General features: G+C 49.3%; 1 protein-coding gene across 5 annotated transcripts in view; it reads left to right on the top strand.

Moving 5' to 3' along the window:
- The first annotated feature begins 1,042 nt into the window (after positions 1-1,042).
- CFAP45 (cilia and flagella associated protein 45) overlaps positions 1,043-23,321 on the top strand; it is a 41,132-nt gene continuing 18,853 nt past the window's right edge. For 2 of the 5 annotated variants that reach the window (XM_067728304.1, XM_067728303.1), the window contains exons 1-3: positions 13,992-14,033; positions 20,026-20,151; positions 22,615-22,751. In XM_067728304.1, coding sequence (XP_067584405.1) covers positions 14,031-14,033; positions 20,026-20,151; positions 22,615-22,751 — 266 coding nt within the window. In that variant the 5' untranslated portion in view covers positions 13,992-14,030. Of the gene's footprint in view, positions 1,307-13,026; positions 13,177-13,960; positions 14,034-20,025; positions 20,152-22,614; positions 22,752-23,321 lie in introns of those variants that run through there. The other 3 variants (XM_067728308.1, XM_067728307.1, XM_067728305.1) reach the window with 3 other exon arrangements.

The raw sequence follows: 23,321 nt of genomic DNA, 5'->3' as shown, positions 1-23,321 counted from the left end.
ATGCCAGTGAGGAAGAGTGATGTCATTGCAGACGCAACATTGAATTCATTGATATTTGAACTAAAAAAACCAAACCATTTGCACCCTTCTCTGATTTAACTATAGCTATGAATTATGGGCCACAGGCCTCACGACTTTCTGGGACCGGCACACCACAGAGCCAAGACTGAGGACCACTGTCTTCTCCCAGCAGATTCCCATGTTAGTCCACAAGGTGGATATGACTGTATTATTTCCCTCATTTCGTTCCCAAATGAGCGTACTGGGTCCCAGGACAAGAAACTCACCCAAAGCCATATAAGGATTTAGTGGGCAGAGGGGTTTTGAACCCAGGTCATCCTGGCTGGGAGCTGGCTGAGCCTATGCTGCTCCAGCCGGACTGGATTTGAGAGGTGCTCAGCCACGGGGCTCACCTCCCTCCTGGCTGGATCCACCACCCACCGGCAAGCTCTGGGAGGCCCCTCCACGTCTCCCCTTAATCCACTTCGCTCCAGGTTCAGCTCCTTCCTTCTGGAAATGGCCTCCACTGACTCCTCAACATTTTGTTTTGTTTTCTGTTTGCTTTACAGCATTTTGTTCTGTGTGAAATCACAGTTTCATCCCTAATTTGGCCCCTCTCATCTCTCCTGGCACTCCTTCAGGCCCTGGAGCCCAGAATGGGTCCCAGCCCTGGGAATAGGGGGAAAAGCTTCTCTGAGTGGCAACCCCTTTTCCTGCCATCTCCTAGCAACTCATTCCCCGTGGCTTTCCACACTGGTGTTCCCTAACACCCTGCGCCTGCAGGACGGTTCCTGCTGCCCCGAACAATCTCCCCTTCCAGGTGTCACCGTGGCTACTTTCTCTCCTTCAGGTCTTTGTTCAAATGTCACCTTCCAGTTCAAACATACTGCCTTCCCTGGCCGCCGTGTTTAAAATTGCACACTCCACTCTCAGCCTGCACCCCATCCTCCTTCCCTCCTTTCTCCTATCACTACATGATACTAATGTAGTTTACTTATTTATCTTCTGTCTCCACCCACAGGATGTACACTCCGTAAGGGCAGGTTTGTGCTGGTTTTGTTGATGCGCAGTAGTGCCTGGCGTGTTGTAGGCGCTGGATAAATATTTGTTGAATGAACGAATGAATGAGTGAATATCACACTGCCCTCATGCTCCCGAATCCCCTGGCCTGGTGCCCAGCCAGCCCAGGGTCCCAGTGACCCAGCCTGTCATCGGATCTGAAATGAAACCAGTTTCCATTTCAGTTTCCAATGCTTCCTCATTTCCTGTCAGTTTCCAATGCTTCCTCATTGTTCATTTCTCAAAGGTAAAAAGCTGAGAAGCGGGTTCTCCCTATAGCCAGAGGAGTGGAGGTTGGGAAGGGGATGGAGGGTGGTTTGTGTGCTCTGGGCAAGTGGAAGGTGCTTGAGGATTTGGCAGAAAAAAAGTGGGAAGAGGGCAGGAGGAAGGGGTAGGAGCCAGCATTGGTTCATTTACTCCTTGCCTTCAGCCTTGCAGTGGAAGATCACTGTGGAGGTAAAGGGAAAGTAGACTTGGCCCATGGTGGCTGATGGGAAGGAGAGCTGGAGAAGGAAGGCAGGCAGGAGGAAGAGGAGGGGGAGGGGGAGGAGGAAGAGGGGGGAGGGGAGGGGAGGCTAGGGGGAGGGGAGGGGAGGGGGAGGAGGAGGAGGGGTTCACAGTGTGGCTGACCTGTAGGGGAAAAGTATAGTTCTGTGCGGTCTGTTCATGTGCACTGAGTGTGCGTCCAGGTGTGCGAGAATTCACAGGGCCAGGGCTCGGTGGTGCGGGTGGGAGGAGATGAAACTGTGACCTTGTGTGGAGGCTGCCTGTGAGTATGTGTTTACCAAGGACTGGGGACTGGGGGTGCAGAGAGGTGTGTGTCAGGTGTGTGTAGGCAGAGGGTAAGCGTCTGAGTGTTTGTCCATGGCTCCCTGGAGAACAATATGTCCATTCCTGCCTGTGCAGCCCAGAGAGGCCTTTGAGAGCTTGGCAAAAGGCCCAAGGACCAGTGGAACAGGGAAAGGGCTGGACAGTAGGGCCCCAGGGAGGGAGCAATAAAGGGCCTGGGATTAAATTTGTTGAAGAGAAGGCTAAAGGTAAATTAGTAACCGTCTCCTTGTGAAGAAATGAGTTTTAGTGCCAGTGGCTAGGGAGGTAGATTAAAAGAAAATGCACTGAAGGTCCACCTAGAGGAATTTAGGTTAAACAAGGAAAAATGATCCTCTTGACCCTGAGGTGTTATTAGCCTCTGGATTCTCTTAAGGGTCAGGAGGAAGGTCTTCAATAATAGGACAAGTCTCATCTTAAAGTGGAAAATGAGCAATTCCGCCTGGGAACACTCATATACACACCCATTTTTTCATTCATGTATTCATTCCTTCAACAATTATTGGGGTTCTACCCTATGCCAGGCCTTATGGGGCCTATGAAGATTATTCATACATGATCTCTTTGCTCAAAAAGTACCTCGTCCTGTAGGGGAGGTAAAACATGGATAGGAGCCATGATAATTCAGAAAGCCAGTGATATGTGCCTTTGGAGAAAAGCAAGTAGGGCTCTTTGGGAGGATCACTTGCCAGCCTCCCGCAGCCCTGGGTCATTTCTGGGGTGGAGGTTGGTGGTGATGTCATGGTGAGCTGAGGCTATGTGTCTCAGGGATCCTCTCCCCTGATCTGCGGGGGGGGGGGGGGGGGGGGGGGGAGTGGGGCTGCTGGTTGGTGGGGGTGGGATTGCTCCTCCGGAAGAAGGAGTAGTCACTGGCTCTGTGGTCAGAGGTCAAGTTTCAGTGCGGGGGGTGGGGTGGGGGGGGTGAAGGGGCTGTTCCTTTCCTGCCTGGAGTGGGGGTGGTCAAAGAAGCCTGAGTCAGGGTGAGAACCAGGGATTGGGTGGGGACAGATCAACATCACTGGGGGAGGGTAGGTGGGCAGTGGGTCATACAAGCGTCTCCCCAAACGCTGGGGCTGTCACACCATTTCACCCCGCTGTGGGCAGGGCCTGAATTTTGAGTTGTGTTTCCATGAGAGAAATGTAGCTCGGTGTGGGGCTGAACCATCATGGAGATGATGATGATTCACTACCATTTTTCTGTTAGTCACTCTGCTGAGGGCTTGACCTGTATATGTTCTTCCATTATTTCAAAAAATATTTATTGAGCACCTATTCAGGGCGAGGCATCTACTGGGTGTTGGAGGATACAGAAGTCAACAAAACAAGTACAGTTTGTGCCCTCCTGGGAGGAACTAGAAGAGCAGACAATCAATTATAATGTGATTTGTGGCGTGCTAAGGGAAGTCTAGGTGAGAACCCAGAGGAGGGGACTTAACCCAGCCTCACGGGGAGAGGCATCAGTGGAGATTTCTGGAAGGTCTGAACTGAGGATTTAAGGATAATTAGAAGCATAAAGGAGAGGCCAGTAGTGTTGAAGAGGACAGCGGTCTCCGGTCTCTGCTGAGTTGCAGCATGGGTGTGGGCTGGAGGTGGGAATGTACAGGGCTGGACAGTAGAATGGGTGTGTTTAGAGGGCGGAGGGGTGGGTGCTGAGAAATGCACATCCTCAGAGGGCCTTCAATGTCCATGAATAATTTTGGACCTTTCATTAAGGGCAGGGGAAGACATTGAAGGATTTTAAGCAGGGGGATGAGGAGATGAGAGTTGGGTTTTAACTTAGCCGATTTCCTGAGGCTGCAGGGTAGAGAATGGCCTAGGGTTGGAGAAGACTAGTGAGTGAGGCAGGCCAACTCCAGGAGGTTACTGCAGCAGTCACAGCAGAGGCAAGAGTGGCCTGGGGAAGGAGGACCAGTGGGGATGGAAAGAAGAGACTGGATTTCAAAATTGTTTAGTACTCTGACTGTGCAGAGTTGAAGAAGGGGGCGAGGGATCCAGAAAGACGGGCTTCTGGATTCAGCCACTAAGCAAATGGTGTCTGTGGCTAGGATGGGAAATCCAGGAGAAGGGGCTTGACCACCACCACAGAATGTTGTTCTCTCCTATTTTACAGATGAGGAAACTGAGGCTAAGAGAGCAAAAGTAACTTGCAGAACCTACCTAGCAGGTGGCTGAACTGGGACTTAAATCTTGTGGCAGAAGAAGTCCAAGCTAATTGCTCACCACATCGTGGAGCTCCCTGGCTTGGTGGCTGACCCTGGGGAGAGGTTCGGCCTGCAGCCAGCATGAACTATGGTTTTTCTGTAGGTGGAGGCCAGGGCCACAGTGAGGAAGGGAGAGGTCTGGCTTAGGAAGAGGTGCAGGAAGTTCAGCTCTGCAGCTGCCACCCCTCCAAGGCAAATGAAGATCTGGCAGCCACAGGAAGGAACTAAGAAACCCAGCCCCTGATCTTGCACCTTGGGGTTTCTGTCCTGAAGGTCCCCTGACTTTTTTGTTTTTTGCAGTACGCGGGCCTCTCACTGTTGTGGCCTCTCCCATTGCGGAGCACAGGCTCCGGACGCGCAGGCTCTGCGGCCATGGCTCACGGGCCCAGCCGCTCCGCGGCATGTGGGATCTTCCCGGACCGGGGCACGAACCCACGTCCCCTGCATCGGCAGGCGGACTCTCAACCACTGCGCCACCAGGGAAGCGCAAGGTCCCCTGACTTTTTGGAGCCTTCTGACAGCCTACCATTTCCTTCTAGCCATAAAGACTACCACAGCCCCCAGGAGAGTAGCTGAGAGTTGTATTTTCAAGGCATTTCCATATCTATTAATTCCAGGGAGACTTGTCACCTCTTGGGAAGGCTTGAATATTTTTATACCCTTTGGGGAGAAGAGACAAACTGAAACCGAGAGACTGAAAGTGATGGGCCAGGGTCCCAGGGATCTTGAGAGTAGAAAGCACACCTTATGTGTCTTCAGATGGCTCATAGTTCTCAGAACATTAGTAGCAGGCCCAGAGGAGCTCAGCCCAAGTTCATGGTTTTGAATTGGTTCTGCATGTACTAGAATTCAGGTCTGTGGACTCCTGGTCAGTCGCCGGGTGTTGAAAATACCCATGTCAGGCATCCCTGGGGATGGGCTGACTGTAGGTCCCATCCTGTATTTTCCCCCAACCCAGCTACCCTCTAAGACTGTGAGCATTGGAATCCCCTGGGGTACTGGTTAGAAATGCAGATTCTAGTTAGTCCTATTAGACCTATTAGGCCGGGAATCTGTGGTGGAGGTGATGGGGGTGGTGTCTTGAATTTGCATTTCAAACTGGCTTCCCCCATAATTCTTAGGCGGCAACACTGCCCTAGGGGATTTGGAGAGAGAAGTTTCTCCAACAAGAAAACTGAGGTCTGAGCCAGCCCTGGCTACGCCTTGAACGGGAGTTGTCCCCCCCGCCTCCCCGCCCCACGCTGTACTGTTTGGTGACTGTGGCTGGGTTGCCGGGGGAACCAGGCTGTGTAACTTCCTGGCTTGGGTGGTTTTCCCCTCCTTGGTCTTATCTCAGCATCCGCCACCCAGTCCAGGGCCGTGCTGGTCACGTAGGAGGGGAAGCTGGTGCCAGGTGTGTGGAGACGTGTGCAGGGCACCAGGGCGACACTGGCCCAAGGACCTGGGGCGGGCAGGAGGGTGATGAGATTTTGAAGAAGAAGTAGGGGAGGCTGCAGATTTGTTGACGACTTTCTCCTTGGTCTGAGGGTTATCTGCCCAGTGGGAATGTGGCCAGGTGGGGATGTTGAGGAAATGGGGATGTATGACCAGCAGGGGGCTGTCTCTGTCACGGCTTCCACTTCCACTCCCACCCTAACCATCTTCCTCCCCCAGCTCCGCTCCACCCCAACTCTTTCCCTCATGCTCACTATCTTTCTCCTTGGCCCCAAATTTCTTCTTGTTCCTCAAACTCTCTTCTCCATCCCTGTCCCTTGCCCAGTCTCTCAGGTTGTAGCAGGAAGGCTCTACAGTTTTGAAGAATGGGAAAGAGAGAGAGAGTTTGGAAGAAAGCAGGAAGGCAGCAAATTCCTGGAGGAAAATAATTCATGCATTTAAGTATTTATTTATCTTTTAAGCCATACTGTGTTTTAGAGAGACTTGAGGCAATTTTGATAGTTCAAGTATTCCAGGAAGAAGGGGGCTGTGAAACGGTCTCTCAGGCATCCTTTGCAACTTAGAGGATTTACAGTCTGACTCCTGGTCGTTTATATGACACTGAGGACAAAAGACATTCTTCCCGCCCGCCCCCAGTATCTCCCTGCTCTGTGGGAAGGAAAAGGGAAGAAGATCACCAGGCACTATGCAAACTGATTTTCCAGCCTGGTCTGCTCTTCCCAGAGCCTCTCTTTTGGGCTATTACCCACTGCGCAGATGAGGAAACAAGGCCCAGGTGGTTATGCAGTTCACCTAAGGTCTCTCAGCTATAAGTAATGGTGACAGGGGTCCAAGTCTGTTGGTCTGGCTCCAAAATCAGTCACTACTTTCCTTCTTCACTGCGCTGCCCCAGGAGCACAAGTCATGGGAGAGCACCTTCCAGTCTGCCTTAGATAGAATTGGGGGCTCTGAACAGCCTAGGAAATGATGATTTACTGAGACCTGACGGGCATCCTAGAGTTCCCATCATGGGCAGGTGTCACCACTAAGATGGGAGTAGAAGCTGCCCAAGGAGGTGGGTCCAGAGGAAGGAGCTGGGGCCTGTATCCTGGAGAACTGCCAGGATGTGTATATACGGCAAAGGAGTTCAGAGAAAACAGGAGAGCAGTAGACCACCACTAACCCACACCTCCATGCACTCAACACAAATTCTTCTATGGGAATGTGGAAGCCTCATCTTTTTGCCCTTTGTCCATGTGGGGCCCGGCTCCCTGCATGCCACATCCAGACTCCACAACTCTGATCCCTGTTCCTAAATGCATATCAGAGAGAGAGGGAGAGAGAGAGAGAGAGAGAGAGAGAGAGAGAGAGAGAGAGGGAGAGAAAGGGAATCAGTCTCCTTTCTCATGCTCTTAGGAGACATGCTCTAGTGAGAGGCCAGAGTTTTCATTTTAACCAAATGGCTCCTCTGGGTCCCGTCTCCCAGGCTCCTCCCATTTAAACGTGCTTGTTCATCACAGAGTCAAAATTCCTATCCCTCCTGCCTCAGCCAATGTGGGGAGCATCTCAGGAGAACGGCAGGGTGAGGCCTGCCTGACCCAGCGCCCCAAGGCCCGGTAGGGTGAGGAGAACCTGCGGGACCCAGCCCAGCCCCTGGGCTCTGCTCCCAGCTCCGAGGCACCCAGCAACTCTGCGGGATCTGGGCTCCTGGCTCCTGGCCAGCAATCCTGGGTTTACTCTGAGACTTCTCTGGGAGTGGCGATCTGGTAGGAAGCGTCAGGCAGCCAGAGGTGGAGTTAGGGTTAGGCGGATAATCTGGACCTGTCCTCTTCCTCAGGTGGCAGCAGCCAGCCTCTTAAACCTCCCTCCCCCGCCACCCGTTGTTCTCATCCCTCGGCTTGCTAGGCAATGAGAATGCTGAAAATGAGACAGAGCACAGGAGGAGAGTGAAATGACAGCTTAAGGACTGGGCTAGAAGGAGGAAGCCCCCAAAGGTGCACAGCGAATAGAAGAGACAGGAAGAAGAGGAAGGGCAGAGGGGAGAAGGTGGAACAGGCTGGTGAGGGGAGGAGAGGGCTGAGCGTGGCTGAGGTCGGGAGGTGAGAGCGAGGGCAATCCGCCCACACCCACCGGACACGGCTGGGCAATTGAGCCAATCGCTGAGACGGGAAAGGTTGCCTCCTCCCTTCTCAGAGGTGGAACTGGGTTTTGTGAGACCTGAAGCTTATACAATTTTGGAAGCTCCTTTTAAGAAAAACAAAACAAAATTAATGACAGGAGTAAACATTGAACTAGAATAATGTCACAACAAATTATACATTAAAAAAGAAAATCTGGTAGGGATTTCCCTAGCGGTCCAGTGGTTAAGACTCCGTGCTTCCACTGCAGGGGGCACGGGTTCCATCCCTGGTTGGGAAACTAAGATCCCACGTGCCGTGCGGTGTGGCAAAAAAATTTAAAAAATAAAAATCTGGCAAATACTATAAACATCATAACATCTGGAAGAGTGACATAAGATTCGTATGAATTCACTGCCTGAAACAAGTCTAAAATAGTTTTCGCCCTTACCTTTTTTTTGGGCAGCTTATTCTTTGTCTCTTCACACGATAAAGATTTTATAATATTACTTTATATGGAGAACAGAATAATAATTCAGTTTTTTTCCTCTGGCATGATTTTGATCAACACTTTTATTATCGATAGATTAGAATGTTTCATTTCACAGCTTCTTGTTGTATCAATTTTTTGATTGTTGTCACATTTGGGAAAAATCTCTGAAATTTCTCTCTTATATGAGCTGTAGAATTTCAGGAGATTGTCCAGTAATTAATTTTTTTTTTTTTTTTTTTTTTTTAATTTAGACCGTGCCGGGTCTTAGTTGCGGCACACGGGAGCTTTGTTGTGCCATGTGGACTCTTAGCTGCGGCTTGCGTGTGGGATCTAGTTGCCTGACCAGGGATCGAAACTGGGCCCCCTGCATTGGGAGTACGGAGTCTTACCCACTGGACCACCAGGGAAGTCCTTCAGTAATTAATCTTAAGTGTTCTTTGAGTTGATGACACTCATTTACCCGATTGTCATAAGTCCTCATTTTAGTGTACTAATGTGTTTTATGCAATCTCCATCAGTGTCAATCTTTTATATCAAATCAACAAGAAAGTTAATATTTCCCCAATATGTTCATACAATTTTCTTCCCCTTGTTAGTTGGATTATTAAACAATCCAAGTGCTTGTTTATTCTGTTCAGAATTTGTCTATCCCTCTTATTGAATTACCTTTTCTGGTAATCTGAAAATTTTTGTTTCAATTTGCTTCTCAATTTCAAAACAATTTCTACTGATTCATGGTTCATTTTTATTATTTGTGTTTCATAAACCCATTAATATCTTTTATTGAAATATAATTGACATATAACATTGTATTAGTTTCGGGTGTACAATACAATGATTCAATATTTGTATATATTGTGAAATGATCACCACAATAATTTATCACCACACATTTTTTTCTTATGATGAAAACTTTTAAGATCTACTCTCTTAGCAACTTTCAAATATACAATACAATATTACTAACTACAGTTACCATGCTGTACATTATATCCCCAGGACTTTTAAATTTAATTTAATTAATTTATTTTTTTAATATTTTGGCCATGCTGCATGGCATATGGCATCTTAGTTCCCCATCGAGGGATTGAAACTGCACCCCCTGCAGTGGAAGCATGGAGTCTTAACCACCGGACTGCCCTGGAAGTCCCAGGACTTATTTATTTTATAACTAGAAGTTTGTACTTTTTGACCCCCTGCCCTGCCTCTGGCAATCACCAGTCTGTTCTCTGAACCTATGTGTCTTTTTTTAGATTTCACATATAAGTGATACCACACAGTATTTCTCTTTCTCTATTTGACTTATTTTACTTAGCATAATGCCCTCAAGAGCCATCCATATTGTTGCAAATAGAAAGATTTCAGTCTTTTTCATGACTAAATAATATTCCACTGTATATATACGCCACATTTCCTTTGTCCATTGATGGACGTTTAGATTCCTTCCATGTCTTGGCTATTGCTGCAGTGAATATGGGGTGCATATATCTTTTTGAGTAGTGTTTTTGTTTCTTTTGAATAAATACCCAGAAGTGAAATTGCTGGATCATATGGTAGTTCTATTTTTAATTTTTTTGAGGAACCTTCATACTGTTTTCCACAGAGACTGCACCAGTTTACATTCCTACCAACAGTGCACAGGGATTCCCCTCTCTCCACATCCTCGCTAACACTTGCTATTTCCTGTCTTTTTGATAATAGCCATTCTAACAGTTATGAGGTGATAGCTCATTGTGGTTTTGATTTGCATTTTCCTGATGATTAGTGACATTGAGCATCTTTTCATGTACCTGTTGGCTGTATGTATGTCTTCTCTGGAAAAATCTCTATTCAGATCCTCTACCCATTTTTCAATTTTTTTTTGGCTGTTGAGTTGTATGAGTTCTTTACACACTTTGAATATTTACCCTTATCAGATATATGATTTGCAAATATTTTCTCCCATTTGGTAGGTTGCCTTTTCCTTTTGTTGATGGTTTCCTTTGCTGTGTGGAATAAACCCATTAATTTTTCAGTAAATTTTCCATCCTTTAATACATACTTGTAAAGTTGACAAAAGAAGAAAATGTACTCTTTCTTTCTTTCTGGCTGCGTTGGGTCTTTGTTGCTGCATGCAAGTTTTCTCTGGTTGTGGCGAGCGGGGTCTACTCTTCGTTGCAGAGCGCGGGCTTCTCATTGCGGTGTCTTCTCTTGTTGCAGAGCACGGGCTCTATGTGTGCGGGCTTCCGTAGTTGTGGCTTGTGGGCTCTAGGTGCTCAGGCTTCAGTAGTTGTGGCGCACAGGCTTAGTTGCTCTGCGGCATGTGGGATCTTCCTGGACCAGGGCTCAAACCCGTGTCCCCTGCATTGGCAGGTGGATTCTTAACCACTGCGCCACCAGGGAAGTCTGTATTATTTAAATTTTTTTTTTTTTTTTTTCTGTATGCAGGCCTCTCACTGTTGTGGCCTCTCCCGTTGCGGAGCACAGGCTCCGGACGCACAGGCTCAGCGGCCATGATTCACAGGCCTAGCCGCTCCGCAGCATGTGGGATCTTCCCGGACCGGGGCACGAACCCGCGTCCCCTGCATCGGCAGGCGGACTCTCTACCATTGTGCCACCAGAGAAGCCCTGTATTATTTAATTTTTAAAGACACTTTCCAGAAAGCAGTTTAGAAAGGCATATGTAAGTTGTTTCAACTTTTTGAGAATATATTATAGATCATTAAAATATCACTGTTATGTAGCAAGGTGTGGGAGGCAGAACAGTGCACCACCTCCCCTCCTGCGAATGTCCACCTCTTAATTCCCAGAACTGTGAATATTTACCTACAGGCAAAAGGGACTCTGCAGATATGGTTAGATTAGGGACCCTGAGATGGGGGGATTACCTTGGATTATCCAGGTGGACCCAACCTAATCACAAGTCTAAAACTCAGGGAACCTTTCCCAGAACGAGATGCGACTAGGGTGGAGTGCTCAGAGAGATGCAGTGTTACTGGCTTTTTTTTTTTTAATTTTTAAATTAATTTATTTATTTAGCTGCACCGGGTTTTAGTTGCGGCATGTGGGATCTTCGTTGCTGCGAGCGGGATCTTCGTTGCAGCATGGGAGACCTATATCCCTGATCAGGATGTAACTCAGGCCCCCTGCATTGGGAGAGTGGAGTCTTAACCACTGGACCACCAGGGAAATCCCACAATGTTACTGGCTTTAAAGATGGAGGAAGGGGGTCATAAACCAAGGAACATGAGTGGCCTCTAGAAACTCTAGATAAAGGATTCAGCCTAGAGCCTTAGCAAGGAATGCAACCCTGCCGACACCTGGTTTTTACCCAGTAAGACCCTTGTTGAACTCCAGAATTGTAAGATAATAACTTTATGTTGTTTTAAACCACTAAGTTTGTGGTAAGTTGCTGCAGCAGTGGTAGAAAACGAATACACAAGGCTTGAAGAGTTTTCAAATGGAAAGACCATCTCATTATACCTAGAAAAATCCAAGTAAGCATGTGTGTTTAAAATTATCTAGAAGTCGAAAAGAAAACCTATCACTGTTGGAAAAACAGAAGTAGTCAATGAGTTTAGGTCCTTTGAAGGCAGCTTTTTTTCTCTGATGAGATGCATATTGTGTTTATAATTACATATGTTGCATCACTGGGTCTCTTCCAGGCCAGAGAGAACTTCAGTTTGACCAGGTCTTGATAAGAACAGAATACTCACTTACAGTTTTACATAACAGAGGCTTAGAATCTTTTCACAGAGGGACTTCTGGCTTTGTTCATTTCAAACCTTGTTTTTCCTCCACTTTGCAAATACTCTTGGCGTGAGCAGCGTAGCACATATTCCCATGGAGATTATGGCCAGTCCCTCCTGTCCTGACATCAGGTGAGGTGGCATAGTGGCTTGGTGGAAGGAGTGTTCCAGGCAGCCGCTCCTCCACCTGGACAGCTGGCAGCAACTTAACTATCTGTGTAAGTGGTGGAGAACCACACAAACCTGTTTCATTAAATGTATGTAAATGTAAAATGTATGCTTAATTCAGCTTACTTTTTTTTGGCCGTGCCGCGCAGCATGCAGGATTTTAGTTCCCTGACCAGGAATCAAACCTGTGCCCTGTGCAATAGAAGCGCGGAGTCCTAACCACTGGACCACCAGGGAATTCCCTCAACTTACTTTCTCAAGGGGCTCAGGCAAATGGGAGACCTGAAGTTTAAGCACTGATAGCTTTGAGGTAAATTCAAACAAAAGCCTGGGAAGCAATTCCCTTACTCTGCATTTGGTCATCCCCCTCCCTTCTGCCTCAACCTCACACCTTTCCTTCAGAGAAGCAGCCTGAGTTGAGAAAAGAACACTAACTTTTGAGTTTGGACAGTTATCTCTCTTGGTCTCAGTTTTTTCTTTGGTGATGGGGATAATAACTACCCCATAGAGATGTGGCTGTGAGAACTGGGTGGAAAACATAGGGGAAGCATCCAATCCACAGGGGACTGGTTACTTCATCTTCCCTCCTCTCTGGGTTGCTACGAAGAGGCTGGGGAAAGAACGGTGCCAGGAACAGAAAAGCCCTTCCCTCACTCTCAAGCCGGGAGGATCGTGCCAGCACCTGTATGGTAGCTACCCTGGCTTCTCCCTCCCTCTGATCCCACCTCCAACACTTTCTGCCCGCCCCACCCCCTAACTTGTCCTTCTGAGGATCCCAAAGGAGATAAGGCTGGAAAATCCAGGGAAGGAATGTGAAGCTTGCCGGAGTTAAGCCCTTTTAAAAACAACTGGAGGTGACCTGGTCTCCCTTCCCCCACTCCCCTGGAGCTTGTAAACAGCCCTCAACCACCCTAGCTCTGCAGCCGATCCTTCAGCCCTGAGTATGTCCGAGGAGGCAGTAACTGGCTTTACAACACAAAAGTCAGGTTGGAGTAAGCCCCAGAAAGGTGGGCTGTGGAGAGAGGTTTGGGCGTGGGAAAGTAGCTCAGAACCGAAGTCACCACTTCTTTTTGGTCTAAGAGTTCAGTTTATCAGCACTGGAGAAAAAAACAAAAGGACTCGGTCTTGTGGGAAGGCTTTGTGAGGCCCGGAGCAGGCACAGCTGTGGGGTAAGTCCAATCTTGTCCCTGCAGGTTGGGAGGTATAGGTGCCAAACCAAATTGGGAAAATCATAAAACTCCTAAAAGGCTTTCCAGAACAGTACATACAAACTGGGAAGCATTAAAAGGCAGGTTCCCTAAAGCCAGGTCCATAGATTTCGATTCAGATACTCTAGTAGGGTCTACATTTCATTTTTAATAAACTCTTCCAGGCGATTCAGAGCTGGAGGTCTGAGGCCCACAGTTTAAGGAAATGCTCCTGAAACTACATACACATCCTCACGGCTGGAAGTTCTTTCTTTGGTCTAACCAGACTCTCTGCTGCTGTGAAACTTGTTTCGTCTGATCCTGATTGCTTCTCTGCAGACTAAATTCTCATCAGCGTTTGGCTTGGCCCCTCACAAGCACTGGGGCAACGGTTACCATGGTAACCTAGATGGGGTGTAGGGGAAAAACCGTGACCCTGGGCCTGGCTCCTGGAGTGGCTGCCAGCAAGTCAGACCCCCTGGGCCAATGCTAGGACCTTGACGGTTTGGGTCCTGACCCAAGAGTTCAGCCAAAGCTAAGTGAAGAGCGGGGCGCGCCAGGGCGGGACAGTCTTTCAGAGCCAAAGCTCCCGCTCGAGCGCCGGCGGGAACGGTCAGAGGGTGGGGTTCGTGTTTCTAAAGCCACAGCGCGCCGCGTCTACCAGCCGGAGCGGATCAGAGCGGAGGGGCGGGGCCGGGGCCGGGGCCGGGAGGGGGCGGGGCCCGGGCCGGAGAACGCGGGCTCTTGGTTACTACGGTAACGCGTCAACACCAAGCGTCGGTGGTGCAGTCGGTGGCGGAGGCGGTGGAGGAGCGGAGTTAGAGAGTGCGGCTGAGATGGTGAGGTCCCGGGTGTGGAGGAGAACCTCGGATGGGGGCCTCATGTGTCCTCAGTTGGGTTGGGGTTCTAATCTGGGAAAGTGGGCATCTGGGAGACTGACAGAAGTTGGGTCTGGGGTCAGGAAGGCCCAGGAGCGGGGATGACACCCCTGGAAGAGGCAAGGGAAGTCCTGAGGGGGGTCCAAAAGAGAAATTAGGGGTGGGGTCGATAGCGATTGGAAATGTGATCTGGTGCTGAGCAGAGGAGGTGGGGAGAAGGGCTGTCCCAACCTTCTTCCCCCTCCCACCGGTCTGGGGCCTCCATGGGCTGGGGATTGTGGGATGTGATGTGGGAAAACCATTGGTGAGGAGGCCAGATAACAGGTTATGGTACGCGTTCTGCCTCTGACCAGCAGGGTGACAATGTGTAAGTCACCTAATGTCCTGAGCCTACAAGTCCTTGTCTTGTTACTGGGGCTCTGGGTCACTCATAGGTACTCAACAAACATTTGCAAATGAATGAATGAATGAATGAATGCAGAGGGTACCAGATTTGAAAGTCCCTGGAGAGGGATTGGGACTGTCTAGCAGGCCTGGGGTTCCCCAGGATGGAGAGAACAAGGGTCATGAGGGTTGAAAGGGCAGCAGGCCTGGGAGGAGGTATGAAGATGATGTCTGGGATCCCATGAGGAGGGTGTGGTCCCTGAGGAATAAGTGAGAGGGGCAGAGGATAGGTGTTGGAGCCTTGGGTTACTGGAAATAACCTTAGAATTTCTGGGTGAACACCTGGTGGCAAAGGAGTCTCTGATGTACCTGTGGACACACTTCATGTTCAGAGGTCACACTGCTTTTCTGGGACTCAGTGGTTCAAATTCAGGGTCCCCAAGTCAGGATTTCAAGAAGAGCCTTGTTAATTATAAAAGAAACAAATCTCCCACAAAGAGCATTTATGCATTTTACGATGCATGTTTATCTCCAGCTTTCCTGAGTGATTTACAGGCCCAGTGCTGTGTGTGTGTCTCTGAGGGCCTAGCGTCACACTTGGCATCTAAGGGCACACAGTAAATGTTAGTTCTCTTTTTCTCCTGTTTCAAAAATGTCATATTTCCAAGTCCAAATTCATCAGTGAGTTGCACCTGGGCTAGACTTGTGGGCTTTGGCTCATGCAAATCAGGGACTCCCCACCCAAGGGCCACTCAAGGAGGGGTTTTGGTCTGTTGACTGAGCCCTTCTGAAGTCCCTTGGACAGGACTGGGCATATGAGCACCTTTGAGAAGCAATGGGTCAAGTTAATGATCTCTGCCCTTCTGTGAGACCAAGAGTGTGTGTGTGTGTGTGTGTGTGTGTGTGTGTGTGTGTGTATGGTGCTACTTACTAGCTTTTGAGAGTGTTTGGAGGAGTGGGGAGAGGTGATAGTTGCGGGGAGGGTCACAATGAGGCAGACCTCCAGGATTCTTACAAAAACAATGAATAACATCCCCCAGAAGGAGGGACAGGGCCTCAGTACTGAGTAGCATGTCATCTTCAAATGGTACTCCACAGATGGCCAACCCAGTCTTATTTGAGGAAAGAGGTGACCTGAATGTATCACTCAGTGGAAGGTAAGGTACCTGGTTCATGGGCATCCCCACCTTCTTAGTAACCAAAGTCTACAGAAAGCAGGAAGAATCAGGCTAAGAGCTCAAAGCCTGAATTTGCCAGCCTGCAGTGAACCTATATGCAAAAGAGACACTAGGTCCCAGGTGGAGAGGACATCCAGGAAAGGACAAGCCTTTGTCTTTGTTCAGTTGACAGGTGTTACAGTTACGTCATGGAAATTCCACACTGCCCTGTTCCAGCCCTGTTCAAGATCTGTCTTGTTGGATTTGAGCTGAACATCCTGGATCTCGGGACATCTGGCACTGCAGCTTTTTTTTTTTTTTTTTTTTGCTATACGCGGGCCTCTCACTGTTGCGGCCTCTCCCGTTGCGGAGCACAGGCTCAGGACGCGCAGGCCCAGCGGCCATGGCTCACGAGCCTAGCCACTCCGCGGCATGTGGGATCTTCTCGGACCGGGGCACGAACCCGTGTCCCCTGCATCGGCAGGCGGACTCTCAAACACTGCGCCACCAGGGAAGCCCGGCACTGCAGCTTTTTAAGGGCTGCACTCTCTGTGTTCAGAGTCAGGGCACCAGGTCCACTGCTTTGTTTTGTAGTCAAATAAAAATAGTTCCCCCCTCCCCCTGCCCCAGTCATAAAGAGAGTTACCTACTCAGTGCAGAACATTATTCAATACAAGAAACACCTTAAGATGCTAATACTCACATGAAATTACTGTTAAACATTCTTGTGAACTTTCTTTTAGTAACACATTCTGGATGAATACCCTTCACATGAACATTTTTACTGCTGTACTTCCATGTTTCTTATAATCTGCTTTCTTTAACACTTAATATGGGGACTTCCCTGGTGGTCCAGTGGTTAAGAATCGGTTTTGCAATGCAGGGGTTGCCGGTTCAATCCCTGGTTGGGGAACTAAGATCCCACATGCCGTGGGGCAACTACTCGTGTGCCACAATTAGTGAGCCCGCGTGCCACAAGGAAAGATCCCACATGTGGCAACTAAGACCCAACGCAACCAATAAATAAATATTAAACAAAAAAAAGAATTGAAAGCAGGGACTAGAACATATATATAAACTTAATATGTTAGGGAGATCATCCTGTATCTATAACGGAGTGAAAATCATCTTCTGAATGACCAGTTAATCTTTCTGCATCAGTCTCTCCCAGAGCCCCCAGCAATGGCTGAATTCTTGTAAACCTGGGATGGAATGGTATTTGAAGAGACAGGGAGTCAGCTAGGTCACCAAAAGGAAAATATCAAGGCAGAGCTGGCATCTTTTTCTGTCCCAGTCCTCGTCTTTGCCGATCATCCTTGTCTCCTCAGCGGTCTTTCCTTACCTTCAAGAGCTGCCTTGGGAATTCCTTGGTGGTGCAGTGGTTGAGAATCCGCCTGCCAATGCAGGAGACACGGGTTTGAGCCCCGATCTGGGAAGATCCCACATGCCGTGGAGCAACTAAGCCCGTGTGCCGCAACTACTAAGCCTGTGCTCTAGAGCCGCGAGCCACAACTACTGAGCCCGTGTGCCACAACTACTGAAGCCCGCGTGCCTAGAGCCCGTGCTCTGCAGCAAGAGAAGCCATTGCAATGAGAAGCCCGCACACCGCAAGAAAGAGTAGCCCCTGCTCGCCACAACTAGAGAAAGCCTGTGTGCAGCAGTGAAGACCCAGTGCAGCCAAAAATAAATTTAAAAAAATAATAATAAAATAAAGCTGCCTTCCACCAGGGAAGACTAGCCGGCTTCTCTCTAGGTATGGCTCAGCTTCTTGGGGATATTTATTTGGTCATGCAAGAAATAAAACCAGCCCTTCACCTCCTGAAAGAACCTCTTGCCTATTGCCTCTAGCCCAGAGGGATCTAACTTTCCATTTCTGCTTGGTTCTTCATTTTTTTCTAGTACTTTTACACAGTGACCTCCTTAATCCTTCCTGTTGCTTTTGGCAAAACTGGTTATTCTAACCCTGGTGTAAGGCTTGTGGCTTCAAAGTCAGCATTTCCCCAATAAGGTTTTTCAGCCACCCAACCCCAGAGCTCCAGGCTTCCTTCTGCTCTGCCCAGTGGCCGCTTTACTGTGGTCATTATCTGTTTTCCTTCCTATGTTCTGACTTCGAGGCTCAGGCAGTCGAGTATCTCTTGTGCGACTTTCTTTTGATCTGGGTATCAAGAGCATAGGAGAGAAGCGATGCAGTCCCAGCCCTGGAGGAACCTATAGTCTGGTGGACACCCAAGGCCAAGGGAAAAGCTTGTAGGAGCCCTTGAAAAGAAGCAGGAAAAAAAATGCAAAACAACAATAATGCTTTCCATCTGTGCTCCGAAGCCCTTTCTCATACATTATTTTCCACAGTGCAGAGCACATCCGTGATATGGAAAATGTGGAGTGGTGGCATACTCGGGAAAGGCTTCCATCTCAATCTGGCCTGCAGCCCCCAAGAGGTCGTCTTGTTTGGCTTCATTCATTCATTCTTCCTCAAATACATATCGAGCTCCTACTACATGCCAGGCACCTCTCCCCTTAGTTGTCTACAGAATTCACGCCATCTCTCATGTTCCATTGCCCTCCATCTTTTCTGCTTATTCCCAATGCTTTGCCTCAATCCCACCTATAGTGGTTTCTATTCATCTCCTCTTATTCTATTTTTGGTGGAAAGGGGAGCTGTTGCTCCCCAGTTACCATATAATAACCCTTCAGAGTCTGTTATTAGGCATCCTTGGGGCTGCCGTATTTACCTTTTAATAAAGCCGAGTTTCTCTGCTCTCCTATACGGGGGCTGACCAAGGCTGTAAAGGGAGGCGCCCTCTGTAAGCCTCCTGCTGGCTGTGCCAGGCTGGGAGGGAAAGGGTGCACACAGCAGTGCCCGTTGTGTGGAACAGAGCCAGCTGGAGAATAATCGCCCGATTTAGTGTGAAAACCTGATTCAGGTGGAACAGGTGCTGCCGGGGTGGGAGGGTGTCTGTGTGGTCATGGCAGATCAGAGAGAACTTTCAAAGCACACTGTCCAGTGTTTAGTGACCTGGAATGCGTCTCCCTGTCCACCGTGTCCTGTTGACAGCTGCTCATTCCCAGGCTTGGTAGACCTGACGTGCCCAGTCCATTCCCCCTAGGTGTCCCAGATCAGAGAACTGCGGGAGATGTGGGCTCCTCCGGAGCGAGATGTGAATCAGCTTTAGATGAAGCCTGGAGTTGTCCTGCGGTCCTCACAGAAACTGCCTCCTGGAGATAGACTTCTCCTCTTGGGTGTGAGCTGAAGCTGGACTGACTTTGGGGAAAGGAGGTTGTATCAGTCAGGTTCTTGGTTATAAGCAACAGAGCCAGAACTTGAATTTAAGGAGAAGGGAATGTATGGAGAGGATTTTGGAGCGCGCACAGACTTCACACCAACGCTGGGCAAGTAGGCTTGGAAAATGAGAACAAAGGAGGCACTGCAGCCGGAACCCAGGCCTAAATGACAATCCAGAAATGGTCTGGCAAAGACCCTCGATGCACTGTGGCACCTCCAGCACCGGCAGCTTTACTGTGGGCAGTTGCCACTGGTACCCTTATCAGCATTGCCCCAGACACGGGGTGTGGCTGCCTCTGTCAGAAGGGGTTTCCATGTTCTCCTTCTTGCATCACTAGTTCCCTATTTATTGTCAGGCTTGGGGTATCTGATGGCTCAGCCTAGGGGTCCTTTGCCCAGGCTTGGAAGACAAACATCTAGTGTTTTCAGCTTCTACATTCACGGATGATCCTTGTCACTCTCAGCTCATTAGATGGGGAACTCCCCCAATCTAGAAAGTACTGGATGCTTAAAAGCTGACTAATGCACATGAAAGGGGTCCTGGGAGTGAAAGAGCATCACGGTGGATGCTCTGAACTGGTCTGCCTAACTGTAGCTGGCAGCTGTTACAAAACTGAACCACCCGCCAGCAGTGGGCGAAGTGCTTTTCCATCCTGCATGCCCTCAGGTCCCCACCACAACCTTGTGAGATGGTGGGGACATGAAGGAGGGCAAATAGTAGTGTCAGTTATGAAGGAGGTTTGGCACTCGGGCTGAGGAGTTTGGAGGTGAAGAGGACACTGCACTTATCTGGGCAGGAAAGCCCACGTGGCCTCACAAGACTGTGCTTGTGGAAAACTAGAACCGAGCTGACACTGAGATCATCCTCCTGCCGTCCTGTGTCCTTTCTCCTTCCTTCCCTGCCGCACGGCGTCTTGGCCGTCTTTAGCTGGGGAGCCTCAGGAGTCCTCACTGAGCTGGTGTGCCCGCCTCTGCTCCTGTGGGGTGTCCCCTACATTTCAGGGCTTACCCAGGGGCTTTCCCACATGCCCATCCAACATCCCCCCAGCATGGGCTGGCGAAGTGTCTACCTTGCCCGGGGTCCAGATGGCACTCAGTACTGATGACCCCAACTCTCTGCCTCTCCCTGCAGCCGTTAAGCACAGCTGGCATCCTGAGCTCCTCCTCTACCACTTCCAACAGGTTAAGGAATAGGCCTTGCTATCGGACCAAAGCCCTGAACTCCGAGGTGGATGAGAGCCTCTTCGGAGCTATCAAGGTAACCCTCACCCAGCCCCTCCAGGGAGCGGCCACTTGGAGGCAGTGACCCAAACTAGCATTGCTCAGGACAAAGCTAGCTCTGGGCAGGCCACCCCCTCCCAGGTAATTCTCAGACTGAAGACCGGGAGGGGTTCTGAGGCTCGAGTGCACGAGCTCGGAAGCCTAGTGGAGCCCAAGCAAACAGGGCACCTGGCTTCCTCCACCATGAAATCCTTAGGTCTTCACAGCATTTAAAAATCTGTTATAACGTTGAAGGGAGTCTCAGCTGCAGAGCACTCAATATTAGCTCTTTGCTCAGTGAGCGCCCCGTGATGGAAATGTTTGAGGGCCACTGGCCCAAGCTTGCAGATACAGACCAACATAATTACCCCTCCATCGGAGAACAGCATCAGAGTGAAAAAACACAGAATCAGCCTTCTTTCCTGGTTGCTCAGCTAAAACAGTTACTTTGGGCTTCCCTGGTGGCACAGCGGTTGGGGGTCCGCCTGCTGATGCAGGGGACAAGGGTTCGTGCCCCGGTCTGGGAGGATCCCACATGCCGTGGAGCAGCTGGGCCCGTGAGCCATGGCCGCTGAGCCTGCACGTCCGGAGCCTGTGCTCCACAACGGGAGAGGCCACAACAGTGAGAGGCCTGCGTACCGCAAAAAAAAAAAAAAAAGAAAATACAGTTATTTTGCTTTGGGAAACAGGCAGGTGTTTGTTTGCAAATGTCATCCCATCTAAGAGGCTGACGACTTGAGAAGGAGAGCCAGAGTGTAACTTGGAATAACCTTGGTACATGTGATGTTCAGACGGTAAGAAGGAAGAGAGGCAAGAAGAGAAAGAGGATGAGACATGGAGAGAAGGGTGGTGAGAGATTGAGAGAGGAGAGGGACGCTGCCTGTATGTTATCTAGTTGTTAGAGTAAATGCTAAGAGCTCTCAACACAAGGAAAACGGTTTTCTCTATTTCTTTAATTTTGCATGTATATGAGACGATGGGTGTTCCCTAAACTTATGGTGATAATCACTTCATGATGGATGTAAATCAGGTCAATATGCTGTACACTTATACAGGGCTGTATGTCAACTATGTCTCAAGAAAACTGGAAGAAAAATAGAAAAAGAGGCAGAGAAAAGCGAAAAAGAAGAAAGATACCAGTGGTGGTGTGAATACTAGTGTGAATAGCTCTGGCTGCAGGCACACTGGGGAGACGAGAGTTGACGTCTACCCCTGCCCCTCACTCCCCTCACTGCGGACAAGAAAGAACTTTCCAGAGTGTTCCAGATGGGCATCTTTATCCATTTAGAAGATGCCCACTCTGCAGCAGTTTCCTATTGACAAGGGAAAGAATCAAAGCAATGCAGTTTCACTTACAGACGTGTCGTTTATTTGTTTTGAGTCCATGGGGAGTCTTCTAGTTAAACTGAAGATAGATTTGGAAATGGCCGAGTTCTCCAAGCTTAGTCTTGCTGACTTGCAAGAGTGTGCAGGCAAAGTAATGCCTATTCCTGGCCTGTTCTTTGGCCTTTTTGCTGGGTGAGAGTCCAGGAAGTCTCCCAGCCCGGCAATTGGGGGCAGAAGTGGCCTGTGGCCTGACTGAGTTGTGCCACTTGGAAGCAGAGATGGGCACCAGGTGGCAGCAGCACTCCAGGGACGGGTGTGCAAAGCGGGATTCTCCAGACAGGAAGGACCTCCACCGAAGCCATGCCCCTGCCTCTACTCAGGACCACAGATACTGCATTCATGACAAATGAAATTCTCTCCTGTGTTCAAAATTTCCTGAAAAGTGATTTCATTTTCTTACTATGTTACTCCTTCATGGTCAGAGCATTTTTTAAAAAACCTCATATATCTAATTTGTATTTGCCTTGCTGAAATCTGATTCACTGACTCCCTCATCCCATTAGATTTAAGGGCAGGTCTCCACCAGGGCCATTTAGCTATTTCTAAATTCCTCCATATGGCTTTTTTGGGGGATGAAAGTAAATGAATCATTAGAAAGGATTAAAAATAACAAATATCATAGATTAGATGAGTCTGTAACAAATTGTATGCTTCAAACCCACAGCGTGGTCAGGAGAGCTAATTATTTTTTCTTTCGTAAACCACAGAGGGAGGAGAACCTAGAGACCCCAAATTTTCATTCCTGATGGTTTTAGGTTAGGAATGGACATATGCTAGCAACCCTCCCCCCGCGCCCCCATCCCTCTGGGAGTATCTGTACAAGGTATAAAGAAGGCTTGCTCTCAGAAGAGTTGGTCGGTACAGAGCACATCTGGCCATGTTCAAGGGCAGAGTACCCTGCTGCTCTCAGTGCCCTGGCTACTCTTGGTGGTCCTGCAGTCTAGGCCCCAGCCGGCCTCCTCTGCCGCTGGATGGGGTAGAAGCCCCAGGAGAGGGGAAGGCTGCACTTGAAGTTAGGGCTGACCAGCAGGAAGTGTGGTGACCAGCTTTTAAGCTGTCCTTCCTGACACCACAGCCTCTGACCCAGAGCGACGGCCCCATCGTGCTGCTCCGAGACAAGCATGCCATTCGGAAAAATCTCACTGCCCTGGGCTTGGACCACAAGCCAGAGACCGTCCAGCTCATCACCCGGGACATGGTCCGGGAGCTCATGTGAGTACCTAGCGCACAGAGCCTTTCCGCTGAGGACCTCTGCGTAGAGATGGGGAAACCCACCTGGTCTCATTCTGTCATTGCGGACCCCACCACTTTCCTATTCATTTCCCCCCTTTCGTTTCTTGGTTCTCCTTTTTTCTCCATTTTGGTTTCTTTTGTTTCTCCCCACCTTGTATCTATTACTGCCATTGCCCTTGATTCCCAGCTTCTTTCTCTTCCCTTTCTTCTGGCTGCCTTGGGTCCTATGGGGCTGGTAGAGGGGAGGTGCTTAGGGGTCCTCTCTGAGCCCCCATTAGAGCACTTTCCCATTGGTAAAGGGAAATGTCCAGATGAGTCACTTCCTTTTGGCTGCATCAAGAATAGGAAGCAAAGGGAAACTGACCAGATGCCTAATTAGCCCCTTGGCTTCTTGCCAGGCTCTGAGGCCAGAAGAGGAAATTCCCAAGGGCTCTTGGGTTCCTTTGGGATTAGCTCAGCATGGCTTCCTGACTGGAGCAGCCCCCTTGCTTGGGCCCCTCCTGTGGGGTTTAGGCCCAGCTCAGCCATGTGAAATGAGCCAACACCGTC

The sequence above is a fragment of the Pseudorca crassidens genome, chromosome 2 (assembly GCF_039906515.1).
Source record: "Pseudorca crassidens isolate mPseCra1 chromosome 2, mPseCra1.hap1, whole genome shotgun sequence".
Lineage (NCBI taxonomy): Eukaryota > Metazoa > Chordata > Mammalia > Artiodactyla > Delphinidae > Pseudorca > Pseudorca crassidens.
This window is presented reverse-complemented; position numbering and strand designations above follow the sequence as displayed.